This window comes from Manis pentadactyla, chromosome 4, assembly GCF_030020395.1.
Source record: "Manis pentadactyla isolate mManPen7 chromosome 4, mManPen7.hap1, whole genome shotgun sequence".
Lineage (NCBI taxonomy): Eukaryota > Metazoa > Chordata > Mammalia > Pholidota > Manidae > Manis > Manis pentadactyla.
In genome coordinates, this window is record NC_080022.1 from 33,295,413 (window position 1) to 33,313,560 (window position 18,148).

The 18,148-nt window shown below is 43.9% G+C and overlaps 1 protein-coding gene across 1 annotated transcript; it reads left to right on the plus strand.

Moving 5' to 3' along the window:
* Window positions 1-189: 189 nt before the first annotated feature.
* ERMAP (erythroblast membrane associated protein (Scianna blood group)) lies at window positions 190-17,306 on the plus strand. Its single transcript, XM_036893213.2, has 11 exons — window positions 190-274; window positions 497-841; window positions 1,075-1,356; window positions 8,757-8,873; window positions 9,413-9,445; window positions 10,438-10,470; window positions 12,160-12,180; window positions 12,968-12,988; window positions 13,084-13,110; window positions 13,203-13,229; window positions 14,817-17,306. The coding sequence occupies exons 1-11, from the start codon at window positions 190-192 to the stop codon at window positions 15,530-15,532; spliced, it is 1,707 nt and encodes a 568-aa protein (XP_036749108.2). The 3' UTR covers window positions 15,533-17,306.
* Window positions 17,307-18,148: the final 842 nt, after the last annotated feature.

Sequence of the window (18,148 nt, forward strand, 5' to 3'; positions counted from 1 at the left end):
AGGAGAAACAGTCTCAGAGAGGTTCCATGGAGGTAAGTAGTGGAGCTGGGATTCAAACCCTACTGGTGTGATTCTAGAGGCCATGTTCTGCAGCCTCCGGCTCTGCACCACCTCCCAGGTTACAGTCTGTCTCACATCAAGCTCACCAACCCTTTCTGGTGTCTCCCTGTGTCTGTACTCCTAGCTCAGATGGAGCTGGCCGCTTCCTCTGGCTCCTGGCTCTCCAGCAGCCTCCTCACACTCCTCTTCCTCCGGCTGCCCGAATCCGTGTCAGGTAGGAGTTCCTGAACTTGCCCTGCCTGGGACATCTGATGGAGTCCCAGTTACACGGAGGCCCAGCTAGAGACTTCATTTCTTCTTGGGTCTGTTCTTCCCCCAATCCTTTCCAATGCCCTTCCCAGGCTCTGTCCTTCCTCCAAGATACCCCCTTCGTCACCCCTTGCCAAGATCTTGCTCCCCTGTCTCCGCTGAGGCGTTGTCCCTTTGTGGTCCGCAGGCGCAGGGGATGCCGGCGAGTTCCACATGGCCCCGCTAGGGGGCACAGCCAAGCTGCTCTGCCCCGTCTCGCTCTGGCCGGTCGCCGTGCCCGACGTGGTGAGCTGGCTGCGGTCCTCACCCCTGGGGCGCTCCCAGGCTGTGCACATGTTTCGGGATGGGAAAGACCGGGAGGAAGATGTGATGCCAGAATATAAGGGGAGGACGAACCTGGTGAGAAACGCCGGCGCGGGAAGTGTCATGCTGGAGATCCGCGATGTCCGGATGGAGGACCGAGGGCTGTACCAATGTCAGGTCCAGGTCGCAAATCAGAGTCGAGAGGGTACCGTGACCTTGCAGGTTGCAGGTCAGTCATTTTCAAAAGGGAATTGAGGTGCCCCCAAGATCTGAATCACGGGATGCAGTTCCTGCTGGGGTGGTTTGCACAGGTTCTGGGATCTCAGGCCTAAGATGAGCGAGAGCAAGGGGTGGGGAGAGGACAGGCATTCAAGTGCCATTAAAAGCCCCTGCTGCTCACTAGGGAGGCTGTGGGCGGGGCAGAGGGCACTGGAGCACCATCGCCTTCCACCTCCCCTCCAGTTCTAGGCTCGGACCCTTACATCCACGTGAAGGGCTACGACGCTGGCTGGATCCATCTAGTGTGCAGGTCTGTGGGATGGTTCCCAGAGCCTCGGGCCGAATGGAGAGACCCTGAAGGCAGGGTGCTTCTCTCCCTGTCGGAGGCCCATTCCCTGGACGAAGCCGGGCTCTTTCAAACAGCAGTGTCCAGCAGAGTCAGGGACAGCGCGCTGGGGAACGTGTCCTGCATTATCCACAACCTGGCCCTTGGCCAAGAGAAGACCACAGCCATGGCCATAGCAGGTAAAAGCTGCAGCAGAAAACAGGCTTGAATCCCCTGGTGGTTTCCGAGAAAACTCCGACCCAAAGGACAGAAAGAATTTTGAAGTTTTAAAATTCTAAACATAACACGTTTATTGCATAAACTTGAAAAAATGCAGAACATTTTAAAGAAACCAAAATATGGTCTACAATCTTACATATTGGAGAGAACCATTGCAAACATTTAGGGGCATTTCTTTCAAGACTTTCTTGGATGTGTGTACCTCTGAGTGTACATGTGTTTATATTATCTGTATTCTTTGCCTAGGTTTTAATCGCCCCCCCACTTACAATGTCATGAACATTTTTGCCCATGTCCTTAAGTAATTCTCTGCAACATAATTTTAAAAGGCTGCATAGTCTTTCATTGTGTGGTTATAGCATAAAAAAATTAATGGAAGCCCTATTTCTGGATGTTTGCATGGTTTCCAATTTTTCCTGATAGGTAACTAATGGTGCAGTGCCTATCTTTGCACATGTTTTGGGAAGTGACTCTTTTTTTTTTTCTTAAGGTATGATTGATATACACTCCTATGAAGGTTTCACATGAAAAAACAACGTGGTAACCACATTCACCCACACTATCAAGTTTCCACCCATACCCCAATGCAGTCACTGTCCATCAGTGCAGCAAGATGCCACAGATTCACTATGTGCCTCCTCTGTGCTACACTGTTCTCCCTGTGATCTCCCACAGCATGTGTACTAAACATAATACCCCTCAATTCCCTTCTCCCCCCCTCCCCACCTGCCCTCCCACACCCCTCCCCTCTGGTAACCACTAGTTCATTCTTGGCGTCTCTGAGTCTGCTGCCATTTTATTCCTTCAGTTTTGCTTCATTGTTATACTCCACAAATGAGGGAAATCATTTGGCATTTGTCTTTCTCTGCCTGCTTATTTCACTGAGCATAATGTCCTCTAGCTCCATCCAGGTTGTTGCAAATGGTAGGATTAGTTTCTTTCTTATGGCTGAATACTATTCCATTGTATATATGTACCACATATTCTATATCCATTCATCAACAAATGGACACTTAGGTTGCTTCCATATCTTGGCTATTGTAAAAAGTGCTGTGATAAACATAGGGGTGCATATGTCTTTTTGAATCTGAGAAGTTACATTCTTTGGGTAAATTCCAAGGAGTGGGATTCCTGGGTCAAATGGTATTTCTATTTTGAGTTTTTTGAGGAACCTTCGTATTGCTTTACACAATGGATGAACTAGCTTACATTCCCACCAGCAGTGTAGGAGGGTTCTCCTTTCTCCGCATCCTCGCCAGCATTTGTTGTTCTTAGCTTTTTGATGCTGGCCATCCTTACTGGTATGAGGTGATATCTCATTGTGGTTTTAATTTGCATTTCCCTGATGATTAGTGATGTGGAGCATCTTTTCTTGTGTCTATTGGCCATCTGAATTTCTTCTTGAAGAACTGTCTCTTCATATCCTCTGCCCATTTGTTAATCGGATTATTTGCTTTTTGTGTGTTGAGGTGTTTAAGTTCTTTATATATTTTGGAAGTTAAGCCCTTGTTGGATATGTCATTTACAAACATGTTCTCCCATACTGTAGGATGCCTTTTTGTTCTGTTGATGGTGTCCTTTGCCATACAGAAACTTTTTTGTTTGATGTAGTCCCATGAGTTCATTTTTGCTTTTGTTTCTCTTGCTCCAGGAGATGCGTTCAGGAAGAAGTTGCTCATACTTATTTTCAGGAGATGTTTGCCTATGTTGTCTTCTAAGAGTTTTATGGTTTCCTGACTTACATTCAAGTCTTTATTCCATTTCGAGTTTACTTTTGTGTATGGGGTTAAACAATAATCCAGTTTCATTCTCTTGCATGTAGCTGTCCAGTTTTGCCAACACCAGCTGTTGAAGAGGCTGTCATTTCCCCATTGTATATCCATGGCTCCTTTATTATATATTAATTGACAATATATGGTTGGGTTTATATCAGGGCTCTCTAGTCTGTTGCATTAGACTATGGGTCTGTTCTTGTGCCAGTACCATATTCTCTTGATTACTGTGGCTTTGTAGTAGAGCTTGAAGTTGGGGAGCATAATGCCCCCAGCTTTATTCTTCTTTCTCAGAATTGCTTTGGCTATTCAAGGTCTTTTGTGGTTCCATATGAATTTCAGAATGATTTTCTCTAGTTCGTTGAAGAATGCTATTGGTATTTTGATAGGAATTGCATTGAATCTATAGATTGCTTTAGCCAGGATGACCATTTTGACAATATTAATTCTTCCTATCCATGAGCATGGGATATATTTCCATTAATTGGTATCTTCTTTAAATTAAGAGTGTCTTGTAGTTTTCAGGGTATAGGTCTTTCACTTCCTTCATTAGGTTTATTCCTAGGTATTTTATTCTTTTTATTCCAACTGTGAATGGAATTGCTTTCCTGATTTCTCTCTCTGCTAGTTCATTGTTAGTGTATGGGAATGTCACAGATTTCTGTGTATTAATTTTATGTCCAGCAACTTTGCTGAATTCAGATATTAGACCTAGTAGTTTTAGAGTGGATTCTTTAGGGTTTTTTATGTACAGTACTATGTCATCTGCAAATAGGGACAGTTTAACTTCTTCCTTGCCAAGCTGGAAGACTTTTATTTCTTTGTGTTGTTTGGTTGCCGTGGCTAAGACCTCCGTACTATGTTGAATTGAAGTGGGGAAAGTGGGCATCCTTGTCTTGTTTCTGATCTTAAATGAAAAGGTTTCAGCTTCTAGCTGTTAAGTATGATGTTGGCTGTGGATTTGTCATATATGGCCCTTATTATGTTGAGGTACTTGCCCTCTATACCCATTCTGTTGAGAGTTTTTATCATGAATGGATGTTGAATTATGTCAAATGCTTTTTCAGCATCTATGGAGATGGTCATGTGGTTTTTGTCCTTTTTGTTGAGGTGGTGGATGATGTTGATGGATTTTCTAATGTTGTACCATCCTTGCATCGCTGGAATAAATCCTACTTGATCATAATGCATGATCTTTTTGATGTATTTTTGAATTCAATTTACTAATACTTTGTTGAGTATTTTTGCATCTATGTTCATCATGGATATTGGTCTGTAATTTTCTTTTTCTGTGGTGTCTTTGCCTGGTTTTGGTATTAGAGTGATGCTGGACCCATAGGATGAGTTTGGAATTATTCCCTCTTCTTCTACTCTTTGTAAAACTTTAAGGAGGATGGATAATAGGTCTTCACTAAATGTTCGATAAAATTCAGCGGTGAAGCCATCTGGTCCAGGGATTTTGTTCTTAGGTAGTTTTTTGATTACCAGTTCAATTTTGTTGCTGGTAATTGGTCTGTTCAGATTTTCTGTTTCTTCCTTGGTCAGCCTTGGAAGGTTGTATTTTTCTAGAAAGTTGTCCATTTATTCTAGATTATCCGGTTTGTTAGCATATAATTTTTCATAGTATTCTGTAATAATTCTTTGTATTTCTGAGGTGTCCATAGTGATTTTTCCTTTCTCATTTCTGATTCTGTTTATGTGTATAGAGTATCTTTTTTTCTTGATAAGACTGGCTAGGGGTTTATCTATTTTGTTTATTTTCTCAAAGAACCAGCCCTTGCTTTCATTGATTCTTTCTTTTGTTTTATTCTTCTTGATTTTACTTATTTCTGCTCTAATCCTTATTATGTCCCTCCTTCTACTGACTCTGGGCCTCATTTGTTCTTCTTTTTCTAGTTTCATTAATTATGAGTTTAGACTGCTTATATGGGATTGTTCTTCTTTCCTGAGGTAGGCATGTATTGCAATATACTTTCCTCTTAGCACAGCCTTGGCTGCATCTCACAGATTTTGTGGTGTTGAATTATTGTTGTCATTTGTCTCCATATATTGCTTGATCTCTGTTTTTATTTGGTCATTGATCCATTGGTTATTTAGGAGTATGTTGTGAAGCTTCCATGTGTTTGTGGGATTTTTCATTTTCTTTGTGTAGTTTTCTAGTTTCACACCTTTTGGTCTGACAAAGTGGTTGGTACAGTTTCAATCTTTTTTAATTTACTGAGGCTCTTTTTATGGCCTAGTATATGATCTATCCTTGAATATGTTCCATGTGTACTTGAGAAGAATGTGTATTCTGCTGCTTTTGGGTGTAGAGTTCTGTAGATGTCTGTTAGGTCCATCTGTTCTAGTGTGTTGTTCAGTGCCTCTGTGTCCTTACTTATTTTCTGTCTGGTTGATCTGTCCTTCTGAGTGAGTGGTGTGTGGAAGTCTCCTAGAATGAATGCATTGCATTCTATTTCCCCTTTTAATTCAGTTAGTATTTGTTTCACATATGTAGGTGCTCCTGTTTTGGGTGCATAGATATTTTTAATGGTTATATCTTCTTGTTGGATTCACCCCTTTATCATTATGTAATGTCCTTCTTTGTCTCTTGTGACTTTCTTTGTTTTGAAGTCTATTTTGTCTGATACAAGTACTGCAACAGCTGCTTTTCTCTCTCTATTAGTTGCATGAAATATCTTTTCCCATCCCTTCACTTTTAGTCTGTGTATGTCTTTGGGTTTAATGTGCGTCTCTTGTAGGCAGCATACAGATGGGTCTTGTTTTTTTATACTTTCAGTGACTCTGTGTCTTTTGATTGGTGCATTTAGTCCATTTACATTTAGGATGATTATCAATAGGTATGTATTTATTGCCATTGCAGACTTTAGATTTGTGGTTACCAAAGGTTCAAGGTTAACTCCCTTACTCTCTAAGAGTCTAACTTAAGTCACTTAATATGCTATTATAAACACAATCTAAAGGTTCTTTTCTTTTTCTCCTCCTTTTTCTTCCTCCTCCATTCTTTATATATTAGATATCATATTCTGTACTCTTTGTCTATCCCTTGACTGACTTTGGGGATAGTTAATTTAATTTTGCATTTGCTTAGTAATTAGCTGTTCTACTTTCTTTACTGTGGTTTCATTACGTCTGGTGACAGCTATTAAACCTTAGGAATACTTCCATCTATAGCAGTCCCTCCAAAATACACTGTAGAGATGGTCTGTGGGAGGTAAATTCTCTCAGCTTTTGCTTATCTGGAAATTGTTTAACCCCTCCTCCAAATTTAAATGATAATCTTGCCGGATAAAGTAATCTTGGTTCCAGGCCCTTATGCTTCATTTGTATTAAATATATCATGCCACTCCCTTCTGGACTGTAAGGTTTCTGGTAAGAAGTCTGATGTTAGCCTGATGGGCTTTCCTGTTCATGTGATCTTTCTCTGGCTGCTTTTAATCGTCTGTCCTTATCCTTGATCTTTGCCATTTTAATTACTATATATCTTGGTGTTGTCTTCCTTGAGTCCCTTGTGTTGAGAGATCAGTGTACCTCCATGGCCTGAGAGATTATCTCCTTCCCCAGATTGGGGAAGTTTTCAGCAATTACCTCCTCAAAGACACTTTCTATCCCTTTCTTTCTCTCTCTTCTTCTTCTGGTATCCCTATAGTGCAAATATTGTTCCATTTGGATTGGTCACACAGTTCTCTTAATATTCTTTCATTCTTAGAGATACTTTTTTCTCTCTGTGCCTCAGTTTCTTTGTATTCCTCTTCTCTAGTTTCTATTTCATTTATCATCTCCTCCACCTATCCAATCTGCTTTTATTACTCTCCATTGTGCTCTTCAATGATTGGATCTCCGACTGGAATTCATTCCTGAGTTCTTGAATATCTTTCCGTGCCTCCATTAGCATGTTAATAATTTTTATTTTGAACTCCCTTTCAGGAAGAGTCATGAGGTCCATGTCATCTTTCTCAGGGGTTATATTAATTTTACTCTGAACCAGGTTCCTGTGGCATTTCATATCTGTGTATGGCACCTTGTAGTGTCCAGAAACTCTACTCTCTGGAGCTACTCAGCCCCTGAAGCAGTGTCAGGGGTCACAGGGGAGTGGTATTGGTGCCTGGGGGGAGGAAAGAGCTGTTTCCTGCTTCGCGGCTGCTGTGCCTGTCTCCACTGCCTGAACCAGTGGGCTGAGCACACAGGTAGAAGCTTTTGTCCCAGTGCAGCCAGATATGGATCCCTGCTTTCCACAAGCGGCTGGAATCTCAGTCTCTCCAGGAGTTCTGCCTCTGTTAGTTTTCCAACTCTGTAATCCTGAGAGTGTCATGAAAGCACCATGAAATGTAAGTTTGTGCTCCCAGAGGAGATCTCCGGAGCTAGGTATTCAGCAGTCCCAAGCCTTCCACTCCCTCCCTGCTCCATTTCTCTTCCTCGTGCTGGTGAGTGGGGTGGGGGAGGGGCTCGGGTCCTGGGAGCCACAGCGCTGGTACGTTACCCCGTTCGCTGAGGTCTGCTCTTTTCTCCAGGTGTGTGCAGTCTGGCGCCGTCCTCTTTCCTGTTGCTTTCTCAGGATTAAGTTGTATTAATTTTATTTTCGTATTATATGTGGTTTTAGGAGGAAGCCTGTCTCACCTCTCATGCCGCCATCTTTAATCCTCCTCAGGAAGTGATTTTGATTATTTTCTTAGAATGTGTTTCTGGAAGAAGAATTAATGAATCAAAGGGGTCTGAACCTTTTAAAGACCCTTGAAACATGAGGCCAAGTAGCAGAGAAGGGTGGTTTTAGAGCCAGGAAAGGTAGAGTGTGGCCTGGCTCCTGGATCTCTGCTGACCTTTCCTTCTTCTCTCTGTCCCCTTCCCTTCTTCTCCTACTTCCACTGCCTCTTCCTAAATGCTAGGCACTTTACATGCCTGCTCTCTTTAAGTCTCCCAGTAACCCAGCTGGATCAGGGTCACTGTCCCATCTTACAGACGGCAGGCCTGCTCAGGGACGCTTAGCCTCAGCTGTTGAGCAAGGACGCACATCCAGGTCAGGCTCTTCACCACGTGTCACAGGGCCCGTTCTGCTCTTGTTTGTTCTCTCTTTCTTCTTTCCTTTCTCCTTTCTCTCCTCCCTGGGCCTCCTGCTTAGCACCATAGAAATTGTTCTGCTGCTGGGGCTCAGGGCAAAGATGTTGCTGCCTGTCGTTGCACAGCAGAGTAAGAATTTGAAGGAGGAAGCAGATAAAGGTGCTCAAGAGAAGACAGGCGATTCCTGAGGGAGAACCTCCAGTTCTCCAAAATCCCTGGATAATTTCTCACCTAGGGCAGGATGAGGTTATGGCTGAGAAGCTGAGTGTAACCCACTGTCTTCAGACAGGACCATCCGAACCACTCCTGAGAGACAGACATCTCATTTTCAAGTCATCCCTGGGCCATCCAGGGTTTGAGTTACTGAGAGAAGCCAAGAGCCTCACCAGTCTTGGCTCACTAAGTCTCTCCCTAGAGGTAATGGGGACAGTTGGGATGTGCCTGAGCTGTCTGCCGTCTGAGGTAGGGCCCTTGACATGGGAGAAGCACTCAGATGTCTCCCTGAGGGTGGGCCTCGGCGGTTTCTGTTTCAGCCCCGTCGCCAGAGAAGCTCTCCTCCTCAGCCGTGGCCCTTGCTGTGGTCCTGCCTGTCTTAGGGCTTCTCATCACGGTGGGCATTTTCCTTATATGGAAGCAAAGAAGATCAAAAGGTAACCGAGCAGTGAGGGAGCCCAGGCTGGGAGGAAGTGAGGCTGCGGCTCCTTTAGGAAAAGGCAGGGAGGGTGTAGACATAGACAAGGCAGTTAGCCACAGATTAAAGACCCTATGCACTGGCTGGGAGGAACTGGAAGAGCCACGCTCTGGGACTTCCTTTGCAGAGAGGATCAAAGAAACTCCAGAAGGCTCCTGGGTAGAGCTGTGAATTCTCTTCTTTTGAGAAATTAGAAAACAACTAATCATACCAATCTTCTAATTAATTAATAAATCATTGGATAAAACTCTTAAATACTGTGGCATTTCACAGGATCTCAGGGTTGCAAAGGACCTTGAAGGTCACATAATCCAACATTCTTCCCTCTGTCTGATGGTTTGAAGACCCTCTGATTCTTTCAAAATGGTCACACATCCACCATGACAAGGAGCAAAGTCTTAGTCAGGCAGCTGGAGCCATCATTGGACAACTCTGCTTGTTAGAAACAGCCTTTCCTTGAGCTGAGCTGACATTTCTCTCTCTCTCTCTCCCTTCTAGAGAAGCTTCTCTATGAACAGATGATGGAGGTAGGTAAGTATCCTGGGCTGGGTGGGGATGTTCCTCTGTTTTGTTCATTTTGAATCCCTACTTTCCACTGGTCTAAATTCTGTACCTGAAAATCCCTGCATCTGCTGTCCCTGGTGGCAGTGGTGCTGGAGGGCCTACACCTGTCATTTCCAGTTTTTGTTAACTTTTACTTGTAATAGCTGGCCTTCCCATATGTTTGGTGATTTTTGTCTGTGAACTCATTGCTTGAGCTTATTCTCTGGGAGTTGTGTAGGTCTAATGTGAGGGAAGCTATTATTCATCCAACAAACAATAGATAATTGTCTTGTAAGTGCCCTAGACTATCCTGGATGCTGGGGATATATAGTGGTGAGTAAAAGCAGACAACAGCCTTTGCTTCTTGGAGCTCTCTGTCTAGTCAGAGAGATATACATAAATTAAATAACTACACAAATAAATGTGTACAAAGGCCATTAAAGGAAGTTCTGAGGGCTGTAAAGCCTATGACCAGGAGGGACCAAGCAAACTTCAGGGATGGAAGAGGAGCTCCCAGAGGAAGTGATGTTCCCTCTGGAGGATGGACAGGCCTGGGGGAGGAGGGAGAGAAAGAAAGAAAGAGCTTGAGCAAGAAATGTGGTGCCAAAGTGAGGGGCAAGGGGACAGGATGGGCTGCAGAGGTAGGCAGGGGTCAGGCCACGTGAGGCCTTGTGATCATGAGATGGATTATAGTTGGGGTGGGGTTAGAGCAATGAGTGGGGCTCTCCTGATGAGAATTGTGCTTGGAGAAGCCCTCTGTGGCTCCAGAGTTGAGAAGAGACCAGAGGGAGTAAGACAGGATTTGGGGGCAATTTGAGCCATGAATTCTATCATCCAGATGAGAGATGTGAGGCCTGGATTGGGGAGGTATGAGTGGAGATAGCGATAGGCAGGATCAAGAGCAGGTAAACTCAAGAGGAATCTGGGACCCTCAAGGTAATGGCACAGAATCTCATTTTCTTTTACTTTCCTTCCTCTAGAAAATCTTCTCTCAGACCATGCAAAAGAGAAAGGTAATTCTATGCATAGAATAAGGGGTAGGGAAAATATAACATATTTTCCCCTTCTACATAAATGTTGACAGTCTACTATTGTACCTCCATTATATATGTGTGCACACACACATCATCCATTACTATTACTAGAATTTGCTTGCCTATATCAAGGGGCTATTGGGCTTGTGAGGGGTTGCCCATGACCAGAATTCATAGGTTTGGATTCCCATGATCTCCCTTCATCAGCTTTCCCACCAATCATCTAGAGAGGAGGTCTATATACTACTTAAACATATATTAATTTGGTCATATGGCATGTATGAGAACCTCAAGGATTCATACAACCTTTGCATCAAGAGTGGCTGGGTGACACAATGGGAGGAACATGGGCCCTGGATGCAGCGACAACGTGGCTCAGATCCCTGGTCTTGGATAAGTCACTTCACTGTTCTGAGCTTTGGTTCCCTCATCTGTGAAATGGAGATAATAATTCCTCTCATTTGATAGCTGTCAGGATGAAAAGAGACAAAAAATAAAAACAAAAAACCCAGCTCCTGTTACAATGCCTGGAACTCTTTTCCCTTATTGCCATTTGTCTTCATTGATTGACTCAGCTGGGCCACTGAAGGTAAAAGACGCTCAGGGTACAAAAAACTCTCCGCCCTTTGAGAGTCTAGCTGGGAAGACAAGTCGCTGGCTCAGAAATGGCTCTGCCTGCAAAGATTTTGGTGTCTCCTCTCCTCCCCTTTACATTTCATCCAGCTGGTGAAAGTGTCAGGGGTGCACACTCTGGGGACATGATGGCCTTTCTGTCCAAAAGCAGAAGGAGCAGTGTGGTGTGGTGGTGAAGGTGTCTGACTGGGAGTCAGGCAGACTCGGTTTGAATCCTGCCTCGTTGGCCACTTAGTAGCTGGATGACCTGGACAAATTCCTATGTTCCTCTGAGCCTCAGACCACCACTCTGTAAACTGGGAGAAATAATTATATGTGCTTCACACTGTTGAGAAGATTCAGTGCCTACCTCATTATAAGAACAGGACATAATACGTGGAGGCTATTAGTGGGAATGGTAAAAATAACTACAAGGTCATATTCAGCTGCACTGCCCCAATGCCTAATGCCTACCACATGCCAGCCCTTTGCAGGACCAGTGCTGGGAGAAAATGTGGGCCTCATGGCCCCTCCAAAGAAGCCACAAGTACTCCCTGAAACATAAGAAGTAAACGCATCTGTCCCCAAACCTTCTGGGATCTCCAGATTTGTGCATCTCTCTGCAGTGTTTCAGGGGAGTTACTGTCGAGAATAATAATTCACCTGTCAAGAGGTGACTGGTAGGCCTTCAGCTAGTTGTGTACTGTAGACATTATAACCAGTAAGTCACAGAAGGGCAGCAAGACGGACACTCATGCGCACATAGTTACAAATGTATGGAAACACTCCCACAGACAGCAGAAATGAAACCAGATAGACAGACAAGAAGGACGTGAAGAGGAAGGAGGAACCAAAGTTCCAGGCAGTCTGGGTCATTGGGAAAGCGCTACCAGTACCACTGGGTTCCCAGGGGGACTCTGCAAGAGGTGACTGCATTGGGGGCAGACAGGATCGTCGTTCTTTTCACCCTGGGAGATGGAGATGAGCCCTCCTGGGCCCCGGGGGTAAAGCAGCAGCATCTGCTCACCCATGCTCTTTCTTTTTTAATTTTTTTAGGAAGGCTCCATAAAACCCACAGTAAGTTCTGCTTCTCATCTGTGACACAAGCCTCCTGCTGACATCTCTGCTGTAGGATGAGTGTCTCAGTTTCATTTCCTGGGGCAAAACTGAGGGGGCAAGGGTGCCTCAAGCCATGGAGGTTGGGAATTTCTTGGCTCCCAAAGGTCTCGTTCCTTGAATATTCCTGGCTCCTCTTCCCTGCACAACTGTACCTAGTATCTAAATGGGAAATATTTTACCCAGAAGAGATGTACCTCCTGAAGGTGAGGCCATCTGAAAACCTGTTGATTGCCAGCCGTGACATTGGCTTAGGTGGGATCCAAGATGGGTGGGTCCTCCTTCAACTGAATACGGGCAGCAGAGCTACACCACCACGTTCCTGTATGAGAACTTCTTGATAACAAAACACCTTCAGCTACTGACATTTCTATTTTATTTTACACTGAGAAATATACATAAGAAAATCGAGTAGAATTTCAGCGATCATTTTAAATGAACTTCTGTTCTTCTCCCACAGTCATTACGTTTATGTTGTCAGTGCCTGTGTGTGTGGGATGTGTTGATTTATTCCATCCGCAGCTGAAGGTTGGCTCACATAGGATTTGCCGACCCTCAGCCGTATGTCCGGGGACCCGTATGACGTATATCCCACGGCTGGGAGCACTGCTGTTGCAAGCACTGTCCTGGGGAAGTTCAGGGTATCACTAGTGAGGATCTGATGTGGGAATGCGGTCAGGGTGGGACTGTAGCATTATGAGCATGTAGAAGCCCTTGTTCTGATGTGCAAATTGTTTTTATTCTCTAGAGAAGCTCCGGAATGAACTGAGTAAGTTTCCCATGTTATTATGACGTTGTTACCAACCTGTCTCCTGTTGCTCTGTTTCTAGTGATAGTTCATTTCCCTTGTTTCTTTTTTTACAGGGCTGAAAAGAGCTGCTGCGAACTCAGGTGAGGTGCACTTTCCCTGTGCTTGACGCCACCATGCCCCCAGACGTCCTCCATTTCCCCACTGGGTTACCAATCCTCTTTCTGTCTTTCAGGCTGGAGAAGGGCCCGGCTGCACTTCAGTAAGTCATACCAGTCAAACTGACCCACATTTCAGAGCCCATTACTCTGTTCCTTTGGCATGCAGACTGAATTAAAAAAAAAATTCTTCAAATCTGTTTATCTGCTTACCAAATTAAAAAATAACTGTGATTATTTTTGGCAGGTGGGTCACGTTTAGATTTAGAAAGCTTCCTCTCTTTTAGAAAGCTGATAAACATTGTTCTTCTTATGGGTTTCCTATGATTTTTGAGATTGTTCTCAAGTTTTTTAGTCATCTTTTTGACTTGTCTGCTCCTGTCCTTTTCTGGATACTTTTTGATTTGTGAGGATCCTTTCTACATGAAGTATATTAACTTTCTGTCATATTTTTCACAAATCATTTTTCTGAGTTTTTCATTCATATTTTAATTTCTTGTTAGTATTTTTTGATACATGAGTGCTTTACTTCTATGTAGTCAAATTTATTAATCTTTTCCTGGGTAGTCTCTTCAGATTTGGGAAGTCTTTCCTGTCCCACAATGGATAAGCAGCCAGTGTTCCTGTCTTCCTGCACGCCTGCCATGTCCTTTTTCCCCTGAAGATCAGTTTTCTTGGCGGGTGGTGACTGAGATTCTCAGAGAAGGGAATGAGTAGGGCAGATGCCTCAACAATGTAGACCACAAAAATATTTCATAATTGTATTCCAAAAGATATGCACATCTCTTTTCAGTTTTTTCCTTAAATTTGCATTTTTGCTGCTGTTTAAACAAGACCTGTTATTTTCACCACTTCACAATCCTTATAAATTCACCAGCTGCCCATCCCCTCCCCCCATTCAGGCGGGTGTAAGTGAGGGAACACCAGCTCCCCTTGGGGTCATTCAGGGAATTCACAGCCCTTCTCACACTTAAAGTTGCTTACTCTCACCACATCGACTGGATATGGATTTCATGGATTTAACTCTCCAAGAAGAGCTTATTTTCTGTACTGGGGGAAGGTGGGGGGCTCACTTTGACCCTCATAACCCACACTTTACAAGAGGAATCTGTCTCTCTATATTAACATTTCAAAGTGAAAATTGTAAGCAATAATTTTAGCTAACAAAATGAGCGTCACATGCCGTGTGAATGAGGCACTGTCTCATGCATTAGCTCCTCAGATCTGCAGAAGAGCTCTACAGCATAGGTGCTGTTAGTGTTCCCATTTTATAGATGAAGAAACTAAGGTCTGGAGATGAATAATAAGCCCAAAGTCACATAAATAGCATATGCCCGAGCTGCAACTCAAACATCCTACCTGGTTACTGGGTCTAACATGAAAGCCTATGTTTGTTATCATACACTGGATTCCTTTGGACCATGAAGACAAAGGCAACATTTCCTCAGGGTTAAGGCAGCATCACAGAGAAAAACCTTTTTTTTTCTTTTACTTAATAAACTATCAGGAGATCTAGGAGACTGGAAGACAGTTTGCTTTGGCTCCAGTACTTGGGGGGAGGGCAAATCATGAACTAAAATGGGTTAATGACAGTGGTTGCAGACCCAGACATTATTTTTCCCTCCAAAGCTACCCAAAGGCCCCTTAAGACCTATCTGTCCCAAATCTCACCTCCTTGTGACTCTCTGCAGAGGCGGTGACCCTGGACCCAGACACAGCGCACCCCAAACTCATCCTGTCTGAGGACCGTAGGCGGGTGCAGCTTGGAGACAGAAGGCAGCCTGTGCCCAACAACCCCCAGAGGTTTGACTTCGTTGTCAGTGTCCTGGGTGCCGAGTGCTTCACGGCTGGCTGTCACTACTGGGAGGTGCACGTGGGGGCCAAGACCAAGTGGGCCCTGGGGGTGTGTAGCGAGGCAGTGAGCAGGAAGGGCAAGGTCACTGCCTCACCCGCCAATGGACACTGGATCCTGCGACTGAGTGGTGGGAATGAGTACCAAGCTCTCACGTCCCCGCAGACCGCCTTCCGCCTGAAAGAGCCCACACGGTGTGTGGGGATTTTCCTGGACTATGAGGCAGGAGTCATCTCCTTCTACGATGTGACCCACAGATCCCACATCTTTACTTTCACCCACAGTTTCTCTGGTCCCCTTCGCCCTTTCTTTGAACCTTGCCTTCATGATGGAGGGAAAAACATGGCGCCGTTAATCATCTGTTCAGAACTCCAGAAATCAGAGGAACCAACTGTCCCCAGCCCGCAAGGAAAAGGCCAGCCTAATGGAGATGTGGCTGTGAAGGCAGACCCTTCCTTACTCCCCACTCATGCCCTGGAGCTCAGGGAGATGATCATGTCCTGGCCCTCTCACAAGGGCCCGGCCCTTCAGGGACTCAAGGTTCCTCCTTTTTAGGAACATGCCTCATTACCTGCTCCCCTGACCATCCAGCCTAGTGCCCTGGACTGACACCTGATTCTGGAACACCTCATCTCCTTTCTCCAAATCCAGACCCTCTTGAGGTTTCTATTCCTCCACCTTTCTCCCAGGGCCCAGCAGTAAACCCTGTCTTTCTTGGGGACTCGGAATTCCTGTTGCTGGGAGAGAATTCTTGAAAACCAAGTCAACCATCAGATTGGTTTAGGCGGTGATGCTGGATGTATGTCACCCAGATACAGGGGTTCCCTACCCTCAGGCTATTTAGGAGAATTCTATCCTCCCCATCTGCACTCAGGCTTTCAGTCACGGAGTCATGGTGCCCAGTCCCTGACTTCTTACTTATTTCATCAAGAATTGCTTTTCCCCTTTCCTTAGCTCAGGTCTCTAGCCACTAAAGCCAACTTTTTAAAAGTAAACATGCTTTGGGTCACATACTCTTCCTTCTTTTTTTCTGAAATACGGGGCCAGGGGGTTGGGAGTGCTGGAGGAGTAAAACATGCCATTCTTTTCTATTTCCTTGATGTTGTTTACAACGTAGTTTGGTGACATCCAGAGCTAATGTACACGTTTTCAAAGCTAACTTACCTGTTGATAATAACCAGGTGCAGGGTTACTAACCTGTAATCCTGAAATGCCTCAGGAGCATGATCAGAGAGTTGGGAAGCACAACGTTAGACCGAGCAGCCCAAGTGTGGCCTTGAAAAGACAGCAATGGATGAGTCAGTCTATTGTGGATTTAGAGAGGCCCAGCTAGAAGAAGTGGCAGTTTTAACCACTAATGTAGAAACTTTTTTCCCTGTAAGACCATTCTACTGGAAAACTTGACTGTTTGTGTAGCAAACGACCTGTTAGGTCAGAGAGTATTGATTTCAAATAGAAAGTTGGTAGACTAGGTGTGAGGATAAAATGGTGATTTTTTTTTTTGGTGTGGATTGCAGAAAGAAGCCTAGTCACTTTCAGGTCATACCACATAGGTGATCTGGCCTCTTTGTGGAGATATTGGCTATCAGTTTGCTGACAGGTACACAGCTCGAGCCAATGGAAAAGAGATCTTTCTGTCAGCAAATCTCTCTTTTAGTGCCTGTATTAGTCAGGGTTCTCCAGAGAAACATTATATATATATCCTGGCAAGTCCCAAGATCTGCAGGGTTAGTTAGAAGTTGGAGACCCAGGGGAGCCAATGGTTTAGTTCCGGTTTGAAGGCTGACAGGCTTGAGATCCAGGAAGAACTAATAATTAAGTTTGAGTTTGAAGGTAGGAAAAAAGTTGATGTCCTAGTCTGAAGTCTGACAGGCAGGAAGAATTCTCTCCGACTAAGGGGAAGGGTCAGTCTTTTGGTTGTATTCAGACTTTCAAATGATTGAATGAGGCCCAACCCACATTAGGGAGGGCAACTTGCTTTATTCAATCTACTGCTTTAAATGTTCCTCTCCTTTCAAAACACTCTTACAGAACCACCCAGGATAATGTTTGACCAAATGTCTGGGCACCCTGGTAGCCCGGTCAAGTTGACACATGATATTAATTATCATAGTGCATGAGTGGAAGTCATTTGATTTTGTATAATTCTTAAATAAAAGTTTGGTATTCATTGTTTGGCATGCTGTTACTTGTATTATGAATAATGAGTTGTGGGGAAAGATTTGGGGCTGAAAGAGAAAACCAAATTATGGAATTGGTTTTGTACAACATTAAATTCACCCAAGCAAGCTTGAACCACTTAAAAATAAAGCCACATTGTTATTTCTGAGTCTGCCTTTTCAGAATTTTATTTATATCAGTTTAGAAACTAATAGTGTCTGTGGGGTATTTATATTTCACTCATCCATATTCATTTTCAAAAGTATTTTCCTGAATATTCCAATCTGAAAACTAACTCACATTGGCAACACTGAAGAGAACTTACCAGAAGGAAAGAGAACTGACATTTGTGGAGGCAGATGCTTTATATATGTTAATTCATTTAGTCCTTACAACAATTCTTCTGGGTATTTCATAGGGAGGAAAACGGTGCTCCAAATGCCTAGGTGATAAAACTGGGATCATAAATCTGGTCTATCTAGCTCTGAAGATAAACCCTTTGCAATTTGGACTGAAATACTGCAAAGGTACAGTAAGTCTGTAAAATTTTAGCCTACATGTTAAATTAAACTTTTTAAAAAAGTAAAACCTGAAAAAAAATCCTAATCCTGGATATACCTTAGTAGGCTTGTATCTAGATTGAGAAATGATAGATTCAGCTATAAAGGATCAAAAAACCCCTGCACAGGAAGACTGGGAGCCCCAGAGGTAGTTCCTTGGAAAGGGAAATTTTGGCTTCTCTAACAAGAGGATTGGGTGAGCTAATCTTTAAGCTACCCTTCAGTTCCAAAATGCTTTGACTTTAAAGTATAAACCTCTCATGAGGTGCAGGACTCAAGGCTTTGTGGGATGTCTACTGCTCCCTGATTTCAAACTACAGAGCTACAGTAGTTGGCTGCCTGACTTCAAAGCTAATCAAAACAGTATGGAAAAAAAACAGACACATAGATCAATGGAACAGAACAGAGAGCCCAGGAATAAACCACACTTACATGGTCAATTAATATATGA